This window comes from Corvus kubaryi, unplaced genomic scaffold (genome assembly GCF_017639235.1).
Source record: "Corvus kubaryi isolate FWS band 111438036 unplaced genomic scaffold, C.kubaryi_AGA036_p1.0 37394, whole genome shotgun sequence".
Taxonomy (NCBI): Eukaryota; Metazoa; Chordata; class Aves; order Passeriformes; family Corvidae; genus Corvus; species Corvus kubaryi.
Genome location: NW_024581133.1, coordinates 3,014,737 through 3,026,640, shown reverse-complemented (window position 1 = coordinate 3,026,640; position 11,904 = coordinate 3,014,737). Strand labels below are relative to the sequence as shown.

The window sequence follows — 11,904 nt, the reverse complement described above, 5'->3', positions numbered from 1 at the left end:
ACGAGCTGGAAACTGTTTATTACCAGGACTGATAAGGTAGAAATTGGCATTTTCTTTACCACAGTCTACAAAACAGAAAGTTTCATGCTATATGCCTACAAGATTTATTTGACATTTTCATCTATAAATACATGAGGTTTTCACCAGTAAAAGCAAAGGAATTTTCTCAGTGGTCATTGCCACTGCTTACATTTTGAACAAAAGAACATGTAGTATTGCATGTGAATAAGCAAACCTGTTCCTTCTCTAAGACCAAGCTCTCTTACTTGTTAAACAATGGCTTGCAGAGGACAACAAGGTAGCTGAAGGCCACACTGAATGCTACACTCTGGAAAGCTTGGGACACTGTAGAACTTAATTAGTTTTTTGAAGGCACCTTTTTTGAACATCATCATGTCTTCAGGCAGCCTGGAAAGAACTCTGGCATTTGCACGAGACTCCTTGTCAGCAGCTGCTGCTTTGGGGTTACATTGCTCAAGATTACCAGTCATTGGCACACTGGTGCAGCTAAGGGAACGTGCTGTCTTTTTCTTGCCTTGAACAGATAAATAACTGAATAAAAAAGAGGTTAACTTATGTTTGGTAACATCTTGGACATCTTCTGGAAAACAGTTATCCAGAGGATGCCCTTGACCTTTCACCTGCTGACTAATCACACGTGTACTGGGACTCACTGATGACTTCTTGGGCTGGACTACTGTTTTTCTGGAAGGTGTTTTGTATTTCCCTCCATCTAAATAAAGCTGAGGAACATTACTAATGGCATCAGAACTAGGCTGAACTACTGTAGTGGGGATTCCTGTCCCATCACCAGAATTGATGCAGTGCAACCCATAATTCTGGCTAATGATTTGGGCTGCAGTGTGTTGAATGATGCTCCAGTCCTGCAGAATATCTTCCCTGGTTGTGAACTGAGAGGTTACGGTAAAGCGAATGATGAACTTGTCGTGGATGGTTGCTGGAATGAGGAAGAGCCTGCCAGAACTGCTTAGTTCTTTCAGGAGTTTTTCTGTCAGCCAGTTGGGACCCTGTTTTAAATATGAATAATAAAAAAACCACTATAGTTAGAATTCCCAGTGACATCCAAACATATCTAAGAATTCCAAACACAAATTCTTACACGGAAATTTATTCACAGTTTTTAATGTCTGGGGAGATAAGCTGTGGTCAGTTCATTCCAAAGAGACATGCAAAAGAACCAGTCTTTACCTTTAGGCGAAATACAACCAGTCCAAGATGCCTCTTGGCGGGAATTTCAAAGAGTGGATCACTTTTAACCAAGGATTCAAAGAATTTGGCTGTTTCAGTACCCTATAATTAATAGGAAAAAAAAAAGTTATATGTTGGTTTGTAACAAACCTACTGTAAGGCACTAAACTGGGTAGTTAAAAAGAATTCCTTTCCTTCCTAAAACACATCATTCCAATGCATGAATAAGAGCAAACAGAAAAATTACATCAAAGCTAAGAATTTTAAAGTCTGTCTCTATTTGCCCAAACCCTTGACAATGAACATGAGTAACTGGCATATACAGAGGGATTTTCTAGAGGGAGGTTTGAAAACAGAATCTGCCTTCTCATATTAGAGTCCTTTTGTGGCAACCATTGATCCACAAAGTGACCCCTTGTATTTACACTCCATCAGAGACATAAGCCTGTACATTTTCATAGTGATGGGTTCAGCTATTCATCACAGCCTGCCTCCCAGATAGGTGCCATTTGGCCTCAAAGAAAGCTTCTCCAGATTATTGCTCAGTGAACTGCAGAAGGCAGTGACCTACCAAGCCCCTTTCCATTGCCCAGTGCTGTCAACAAGGGGGACCTGAAATGTTTTGTCTACACAGTCAGTCTTTACAGATTATTTCAGGGTAAAACCAGCACACATTCAGTGTTCACATGCAAGCTTTGCGTGTGAGAGGATTTCTGTTACCCATCTCTGTGTCTCTGAGTTTACTAACCTCACCTACCAAGAACTGAACATAACACACTGGTAATTCACATACGTGTCGGACATGAGCTTGAAGCTTTTTGACCCCAAACGAACGAAGCACAAACCACAGCTTCAAAGAACGAAATCGACGACTCAGTGGAATTTGCCAGTGCTGTGAAAACACAACAGTGCCTCAGTGAGTGCAGAAACAACAGAAAGGAGAGTTCCCCTTCCACTGCTACATCTCTTGCTTCAAACTCAGGTCAGAAACCTCTGTTGAGAGGAATAGTGTTGTCTTACTGAAAATCTGCTAAGCCTAGGAAACAGCCATCAAAGAAACACTGTGTCCACTTATTTTTCAATTATTTGCAAAAACAAGATTTTGGCTATTCCCCTTAATCTATGGCCTATCTATGCTTAGAATTTTAAATTAATTACCAGCTAATAACAACAACTGTTTGCATTTAAGAGCATGATCAATTTAAGATGTGGCCATTTACATTCTAGGACTGAGTGTTCACTTCAGCTCCTGTAATTTGCATATTTAAGTGCCATTCTGAACATTTTCCCAAATCAGCTATAAGCAGCAAGAGCTGATGCAGGGGTAGACAGTTCCAGACAAAGTAACATCTACTGCAAGGAAAAGGGTGAGAAAACGTGTAAAGGAGTATTTCAGGGGAGCTGCACAATCACGTGTAGAATCCAATTTAACCACAAGAGGGACTCGGTACCTTTTTTTCCATCCCTCCTTCCACTCTCGTGAAAAGCACTATTGATTTCAAGAAAACAATTATCTTTTCAGGACTAGGGTGAGATCATAGCAGAAATAATTGGCAGTGAATATTCCTTTGTATTACTGTACTGAAACCTGCTGTAAGATGTATCTGAAGTGAAATGCCTCTTGGCTCTCCTATGAATACCTTAATCTAAAGAAAAAATGTAATTCATTCTCCTGCTGTTTCAGAGCATGGTGTTTCCATTGCTTACTCCTTTCTCTCTTTTATTACATACCAGAGAGACAAGAAATCCAGCCAAAATGGCATCAGTAGGAATTACTTCAGCAACACAAGGTACAGAAATGACCCTTTGCATTAGAAAGGCAAGGCTGGATCTCCATCTGTGTAAAAATCTTAAGTACTTCAATCTGAAAGCAATTTTATAATTAATCTTCACAACCAGGACTCACAGCAAAGTTTGACTATTTTCTCTGCATTAGGATGTCAGTATAATTTGGTTTATGTACTGACCAGCTATAAGATAAGCATACTCCGGAATGTGAGAGGAATTTCACACTCTGTTTGAACATTTTATAGGCAATACAAAGTATCATCTTAAATAATAACTTACCATGAAGTCAATTGCAGCTCCTGAATTGGCATGTCTGAGGTAGACAGGGTTAACACTGAAGGTTTGATGTAACTTGTATTTATCTTTAACCCTATCAATTGTAGAAGGAACTAGAGTTAGCAAAATAAATGCAGAGAAAAACTTTGCAATTTGCATGCTATCCTTTTGGTGTTGTTTGTTTTTTGACTATACTCACCAAAATCCAGTGCAGTCAAAATGGACCATCATCCACTTCGAAGGATTAAAAGTAAAGGAATCTGCATATTCAATTCCATCCAAGAACAATCGAAATTCAGGACATACGAATGCTGTCCCTGCATATGCAGCATCGATATGAAGCCAGAGTCCCTCAGCATCACCTGTTGGAATTGAGATTGTTGTTATGGAAGGGACATAAGGAACCAAAGTGCATGCTTCAACTCTCCTCTCTGCAAACCAGGTGCAGTGTTTTGAAGGAGGCAGACAAGCAGTTGACAACCTAGTTTGATTCTAAAGGTGTGGATCCATAATGCCAAAATACAGGATAATGCTGAAACCAGGTGGACTGTGTAACAAAAGTCACTGTTCCGTATTTCATGCGAGTGAATCTTTTTAACATTTGATTTCTCTCACCTGCCCTTTCACTAAGTGAAGTTCCCCAGTACCTCTCAGCTGCACAAAGCCAAAATAAAGACATAGTGGCAAGCAACATAGGACCCAGAAACAGAAGCCACAATCTGACCCATAAGAGAAAGCTCCTCAGGACTTCAGCAGCTACTGGTCAGAATTTATGCTGGAATAGAATTTGCAACCATGTCAAATTTCACTGTGAAACTGGTTGATCCAAAGGATGTCCTACCAGAATCTACCTTCAAAACTACTTTGCTAGATTAAATATTAATGTATCCATCCTACAACAGCACCACACAGTCTGTATTTCCTGAATAACCACATGAAAGATTTATCAGTTGGCAAATTTCATCCATCTCAAATAGAATGTATTTTAGCATCCTAATCTAAATCTTACAGACATCACTGCAAAGTCTTTTACTGACTTCAGTGGTCCCTGAAACACGTCTGAAAAACTCAGCTCCCCTTTGTTTTGGCATGAAAAAGTGTCACACTGTCTTTTAGATACATTCACAGTTTAAAATCAGGAAAAAAAATACACTTACAAACTGGACCCAGTTCTGAGAGATTGTCAAAAGCACAGACACCAGTTGTTCCCAAAGTTGCACAAACCTAGAAAAAAACCCCACCTGTTATAATGGATTTGTTTTCTTTTAATACATGGATGCAGCACTTTAAAAGTGGGCAGTTTATTGCAGACAGGCAAAACATTAAAATTTTTTATTTAATACAATAGAAATTCTTGTATACATTTGAACCTTCACCTAATGTATTTGAACACAACGAGAAATTTTTCAGATGTAATTTCATGTTGACATTAAGAATATAACACTATGTCAATACCCCCAACCAGAAAGTTGAACATACAAAGACTGGCACTAGGCCTTTCTTTCTGTCTTCTGCAATGGCTTTCTTCAAAGTTTCACCTCTGAGGGAAAAGTTCTCATCCACAGGCAGAAATTTTATCTTCACCAGAGAAATCAAGCCAGCCTTTTCTACAGAGGAATGTGCCTTTAAAATAAGAAAAACAGTAAGAACACAAGCTCTGAGGCTGAACAGCTGTGGCAATTTATGGCTTTATGAAAGACAGTGGTGGCAAGAAATACAGGGATAACGACCTTATTGTAATCCATATTAATACAACTCTGAAAGCATCTTCTTTGTGAGTAACTGTAAGAAACAGTACACTGTAATTCCAAAGAATGCTTAATTTATTTGCATACTGGTTTCTAAAATATAATAATAGGCATCCTCATCTTGTGTTTGGAGGGCCATTTATCAAAACTCAGCTCTTAAAGGAGCCTCTAGAAATGAATCAACCTCAGTTTATTCCTTCCTCCCTGCCATAAGAAGGTAAATCCCCTGAAGTGTGTTTACTTCTGGATAGAGCAAAACACCTACAAGAAAAAGTCCTTTTAGTTATACTAAGAGAGAATCAGCATGAGTGTCTCTCTTGTGGCAGTTTTCCCAAGGGAATGTAATTGTTCAGCTCAGGAGGCCAAGGACAGAACAGGTTTGCTGGCAGAGGCCAACAGTGGAGCCCACAACCAGGAGCAGCATTTAGGTAACAATGCCTTGAGCATGCCTGTCTCTGAGGGGATAGAGGCTGGGAAGAAACATGAGCTGAAGCAGCATGAGATCAACACCTAGTTCCTGGAGTAAGGCTTTGTGAAAAACAGGAAGGAAGTGCAGAAATCAGTCATGTGAAACGAACCCTTGAGGACTGCCAAGACCCTAAAAACCTCGCCTCGCACTGATTTAGTTTCCCCATTTGCAGAAAGCAGCAGTAGAGAATCTGGTTCATGCTTGTAAGGCATTCCTGTGTTTTCCTCTTTGTACAGAAATGCAACTTCACATGGCTGAGTGAGACAACAGAAGCAATTTGTTTTCCTTGTAATCAATCATAAGAACCTACTTGATCAGATGCATAAGCAATGAGGCGAGAATTGAGCGAGGACTCATCAGTGTCTGGCTCGGAAACCTTCATCTCCAGAATTTTGTTCTTCCTTGCTGCCAGCAGTGCAACCAAGGTTGATTCGCTCACAGTGCTCTGCAAAGACATTGCTCATTTACTGCAGCTGCTACTTCATTGCTGTTTTGCCAGGGATCTGCTGAAATCAGTGAAGTGCCCAGCTGCCCACTGGCTCTTTTATTCCTACTCCTGCTTTTCTCTGACGCAGCAGAGAGTCATTACCTGATGAGCAGCTCTCTGGGCCAGCAACACAAAACAAAGCCTTTTAACTGCTGTATATTTTAATGTGCAGCACTGAGTTCTGCAGAGTAAATAAATCACATTTTCCTTTTGTTCTACAGATCATTTCCCATAAAATTACAAACATGAGCAAAGCCCCTTATAACAAAGATGCAGCACTGATTCCAGGGAACTATTGCTTAGGCCTTCCAGAAGGCAGTAAAGGTTCAGGCCTTGATCTTGCACCTCTCAGAGACAAAAGCAGACAAGAGAAAAAGGAAAAGTAATTTCTTGTGTGGCTAAGGACTATGGCAGAAGGACATTGACAAGAATTCCTTCTCTAATTATCTAAGAATCACTTTAGTGCAAAATCTGGTGATGTCAAACAGATTGGAGAAATGAAATCTGACTTTCATTTTTCCTTACAAAGACCACAAGAATACCTGCTGTTTGTTCATAACACAGCACCAAAGCAATAGCAGTTTCTATTCTATAATCTTCTACATTTAATACTAAAATTTGGGAAAATAATGCCAAATTGGGATTCAGACCCATACAGAAATTTTTGTTGGTTTTTCCTCTAGCAAAACTATCACCCAGAGAGAAATTCACTTGAAAACAAAACGCTGATGAGGCCATCTCTAATCTCCCCTACCTGTAATACTCCTCCACCCACACTGTCAGGATGGTGGTGCAGGAATTTATCTGGAAGGCCCAGCATTTTAGCCAACCAATCCATCACATTCATTTCCAGTTCTGTACAGGCTGGGCTGGAGGCCTAGAAAAAATTTAAAAAGGAGAATTAGGCTGTATTTCTCCCTGGGGGCTGATCCCTCATCCAGCTGAGAGCTCAGAGAGGCAATGAGCTCATCTGATACAGCTACGTGGAGACCACAACCATCAATTTCTTACAGGTTAGTGAGCTTCTTTCCTACACAGAGGCACACGTCTAAAAATCTGGGCAACTTTGCCACTGGGGAAAACACTGGCTTCAGAAACTACTGCAATGTGCAGAATCATAACCAAGTAGTGCTGTGTAGCTGCTGCAGGAGGATACAAAATATGCATATATTCTGGGCCAGGCCACCAAACAATTACTTTCAGAAGAGGAAAAATAGGAAATGGGTTCTCTCCAAGCAGCAGGAGAGCTGGAATGGAGCCCAATCCAGCCCTGCAGTCATGGATGGTGGCTGCTCTACTGCCTACACTGCTTGTGTAACAGTCTTGGCACTGAGACTAGATGACAAGGAACAATGCTCACAGTGGGATATGCAAAGAATTCGAAACCAGACATTTCTAGTATATTTTCTTCATTCACCTCTTACTACTAGGTAATGTTTGTACTTACATATTCTTTTGGGGTTTTTTTTAAGTGACAATTTTCATTTATGCAAACAACATACAATTGGTTAAAACAAACAATTGTATTTACTCAGAGAACAAGAAAGAATGACTATGACCTGCTCTAGCACATTACACATAGGAGAGAAATGTCTGAAAAAGCCCCAAAAAATTTACCCATGTGAATCCCAAGCAGTTAATTGCATCAGCCAACATATCTCCAAGGAGTGAAGGCCAGGAAGTCAGAGCTGGGAAGTAGGCATGCATGTGTGGACTTTGCCAGTGGACTACCTAGAACAGAATTATGTAGAAATCTGAAAATGTCACAAAACTCTGCATGAGATGTAGTGGTTAGTATCTGTTTGAAGTGAGGGAAAAGGATTACAGCAACATAATACGTGCAACTATACATCAGCTAGCAGAAAACTGCCGAGATAATATCAACAGGAGAGCAGCACTAGCAGATGATAACATTGTGTCATTAATAGATAAATTGCAAATAACAGCAAAAGCATTTATCTGAATTAAACAGGCAAAGATTCTGAACAGGAAAGAATGTTGTGCCATGTTTGAAAGACCAGAGTCAGAACGATTTATCAAAATATTTATCTTTATAAAGGGAATCCTTACAACAAAGTTGCTCATTTTGTCAAACAACAGCTTGCCTTTAGATACACACAGCAGTTTACAACTATATAAACCCTTCTATACACCTGGAGGAGCTTGTGTGTGGGACACCAACATAAATCCATGTAATCTGATTGCCTCTCCTACCAGATGAAGTTTCTGCAAACATCTATTAAAAATTTTGAGAACACACTTTGAAAAAGCTTCTTACACAAAACATGTAATTTAGTAATATGAACTCCCTTAGCAGAATCTGCAGTATTTATGTACAAGAGGAAGTAGATCTTTACATTCAGAGTGCAGGAAAAATCATGAAGTTGGGCAAGAGTTGTTTCACCTTGCTGTGCCCGAGTTTCCACACCTCTGAAATTGAGATTATACAGTTCAGCAGGTAGAGACATTGTGAAGTTAATGATTTTCTGACACTGGTGTATTTGTTTTCCTATAAGAAAATATGAGTTATATACAAAGTACTTTAAAAACACATTCACAATCTAACCCCTATAGTTAGGAACACAACTGTAGACATAACATCTACAAGATTTATTCTACATTTTTGGGTACTTTACTTATTTAGAAGAATGCTCTGCAGAACCTGTGCATTCCCAGGATTAAGTGTTCACCCCAGGTAGTAATGGCTTTGTCCTGTCATGATTATACTTTATTTCTTACCCCTGGCATAATAATCTTCTCTATATCTCCAAAGATGTTGTCCCAGCTGTCTGGGTCCATTGGGGCAGAATCTGGCAGCTGGGCTCTCATGTAACCTGGCTGGACGTCAGGAGTCACCCGTCTCTCTCTCACGTTGCTCAGGTACTGGCAAATGTAATCCACCATCTCTTTCCCTGCAAGAGGCAAACCAGTGTTTTCAGTTTCAGTTACAGAAAAACTAACTAGCAGTACCAGCACTCCACACAGTCAGTCCTTAGCATTGGACAGGGATTGCATTAGCACTGGAATACTGCTCCCAGCTCCCCCCTGCTACACCCTACTTGTCCCATCTAATAATGTAGGGACAGTTTCTAAAACAGGCTCACAGGGTTTTTTTCAGTGTCATCACTGAATAGTTCAAATGCACCTTTAAAACACAATCATGGTACAAGTACAGTTTGTTTGGTTACTGAAAGGTTAGATTTTCTTGCCTACAAATTAACTGAAACTGCATTTCACAGGAATTAAATTTTCATAATGTCCTACACTTCCTTGTCATTATGGCACACCCCCTTTTGCATCCTCTGAAATCAGCTGCATACCTCCACACCTTTTCTCCACTTTTTGAGGCAATCTCCTCCAGCCCTAGAACCAAAACTGGCTCTCCATCTGCAGAACTGTCCAAGTATCACTGCAGTCTCAGGGTGTCAGCCAGGGAAGAGCCACTGTGCATAACCCCTTAGCACAAGTTTATTCAGAATTACAGCTTTGCCACAGTATCTTAGATGTAAGACCAAAAAGGCTAAGTTACTCACAGACTCTAAATCCATTAATTTAAACTCAACTCTGGGACACATTTTTGCCTCAGCTGATCCAAGTCTCAAGGACAAGTGCACAAATAAAGAGCGTATAGCCCATCCTAATTTTGGGTACCACTTGCAGCCCTACAACAGCTGATCTCCAGAAGCAAATGTTACTATTTGCAAGAGTCAAGGATCACTCACCTCTCTGTCTGTACTCCTCAGGCTCCATACTGATTCCTCAGAAATGCACCTCTTCAAACCTGGGCCACGACCTTTTGGGAGCTGTGGTCAGTTTGGTCTGCTGCCCTGCCAGCTGCTTCCCCCTTTATAGGTCCCTTTATCTCTCAGACTCACGCATTCTGGAAAAGGTTTAACAAGCAGGTTATTGGTGAGTGTTTATCTAACTCCTCCCAGCTGAGGGTTTTACAATCTCCCATGTTCTCATCTGTGCTCTTTTGATGTGTAAGATAGTGTATCACTAAGAGGAGGTGCCTCTGCACTTTCCCATTTTTAATCAATCTTTCAGAAGTCTCCCAGTAATCCATGCCATGAATATAAGGCACATTAATATGAGACCTGTGGGAGAGAAAAAGCTCAAGAGCTTTCAAAACCAAATAAAAGCTAGCAGATGTTACGCCAGCACACCCAGCTACTGTGCTAGCAGTAGCCATTAAAACAAGGTACCAGCACAGAACAAGTTTGACACAGCAGACAGGGACTTTTCCTAAGAATTCTTTTGAGAACTCCTTTTTCCCCAAGAAAAGAGTATACCTACATCCCCACAAGTCTTCAGTCCTTATGCTGTCAGTCCCATGCTGCTAGAAGGAAAGGCTTTACAGTTATTGCCAGTTCCAGAACTACAATATGAAGCAGCAATGATCCTCTTTGTGGATTTCCTGCCCTTCAGATCAGAGCAGGTTACACTAAGCAGGGTGATGTTCCTCCATGGATATCACCCTAGACCACTGAGCTGGGAAAATGCATCTTTTCCCCTCACTGTGCTTGCTTTTTTCTCCCATATGATATGCATAAGCAATGGGATTTAGTCTTGTGCCTCCAGAATTCCTCCAAGTCCTCCACCTGAGTTGTTCTCAGTTTGAAAGAACAGCCTTATAGATTGCCTTTTGTTCCAGTTTTAGGACCTGAAAACACATCCTGACCTCTCTCTGGCAGCACAATCTTTGACACTACTCAATATTGAATTATCATCTTCACTTGCTCTACACTGCACCAGGCAGCCCTGGGAAAAAAAAGAGGTAGGACTTGTGGACTAAGCACCAGAAATTATTTCCCATACAATAATTCTTGCCTATTTTTGCCATATCCTAGGCTCCTGCTTAGGGCTGGCCCTGCTGGAGACAGGATGCCAGGCTAGGCAGCCCCTCTGTCTGATAATCTGACAGCAGTTTTGCTGTTCTCACACAGGAGAGAACTGGATGCCAGAGCAGCTTTGATTCTCTGCCCCATGTGCTCTAATGCAGCACAGACACTTCCATAGTTCTAGAAAGTTTTTATGTTGTTCTCACAGCACACTGTCTACAGAACACTGTGAAACCTTTCCTAGTTTCTGCTGCAATTAGATACTTGAGAAGGAAGTTTTATAGATATGAGAAAGATGCTCTGACACACACATCAGATTAAGGTATTGAAATAAAAAACCCCAAATTGATAAAAAGGCATTGAGAGAAGTGCAAAAACTACTATATGCATATTCATCTGTTTTATCTCATAGTGCTCTAGAAACATTAGAAAAAAAGCAACAAGCTGCCCACACACTTAATAGGAATTTAGGAACATCTCTTGGCTGTGCTGTAAATGATCCCATAAAGGGGAACAAGATAAGAAGGGACATGCATCTAGCACAGGACCAACTCAAGAAGAGCCCAAAAGTTTCTCAAAAACTGTGCTTTTAGCTCATTACAAGTGATTAATATGCTAATATATATGGACATCTGTTCAAAGAAACAGATGGTAGCTAATTACATAAATGTTTTTAATTTGGAACAGCAAATAAGGAACACTATTTTTAACAATGTTTTCAGAGCTCAACTATACAATAAATATTTCATGTAACATATACCCTACACTTTAGCTCAAAGGTGACAGTTTCATTGGGTTGGTCTCTTGTTCTGTGCAGAGGAGAACAAACAGCAGGTCCTGTTCAGAACTAAAATAAAATAGGTGATAATGGATTACAGGTAAATATTGCTGGTGATAAATAAGGTTTTCTTATAGCTATGCTGCACTCAGAAGGCTTTTGTTATGGACAAGGAGGAATGGAGTATTTGCTCACAGGAAACAGAACGAATGGAAAAGGCTCATTTCATTGTTTGCTACCAACATCTGCCGTCACAACCGTGGGAAACTCTCCACTTGGATGTGAACGTTACCACTATCACCACTCAG

General features: G+C 40.4%; 1 protein-coding gene across 2 annotated transcripts; it reads right to left on the bottom strand.

Moving 5' to 3' along the window:
• Positions 1 to 80: 80 nt before the first annotated feature.
• On the bottom strand, positions 81 to 11,159 carry HDC (histidine decarboxylase). Of its 2 annotated transcripts, XM_042039205.1 has the most exons (12): positions 9,700 to 11,159; positions 8,717 to 8,889; positions 7,595 to 7,708; positions 6,732 to 6,854; positions 5,801 to 5,935; positions 4,753 to 4,896; positions 4,431 to 4,497; positions 3,473 to 3,635; positions 3,277 to 3,367; positions 2,003 to 2,101; positions 1,210 to 1,311; positions 81 to 1,028 (listed from the first exon to the last, which is right to left on the bottom strand). In XM_042039205.1, exons 1-12 carry the CDS (start codon positions 9,725 to 9,727, stop codon positions 270 to 272), a joined length of 1,998 nt encoding a protein of 665 aa, XP_041895139.1. In that variant the 5' UTR covers positions 9,728 to 11,159; the 3' UTR covers positions 81 to 269. The 2 variants fall into 2 exon arrangements, with proteins under 2 accessions (XP_041895139.1, XP_041895140.1); XM_042039206.1 differs by lacking the exon at positions 7,595 to 7,708 and having other exon boundaries at positions 9,700 to 11,158.
• Between the last annotated feature and the right edge of the window lie 745 nt (positions 11,160 to 11,904).

Bases quoted from the DNA above. Each gene is read 5' to 3' on its own strand.
- HDC (XM_042039205.1), bottom strand. From the start codon at position 9,727: ATGGAGCCTGAGGAGTACAGACAGAGAG. The intron at 7,709-8,716 runs GTAAGAAATAAA...ATTCTGTTCTAG, and splicing joins AGAAGATTATTATGCCAGGG to GTAGTCCACTGGCAAAGTCC. The intron at 4,897-5,800 runs GTAGGTTCTTAT...CTTATTTTAAAG, and splicing joins TTGCTTATGCATCTGATCAA to GCACATTCCTCTGTAGAAAA.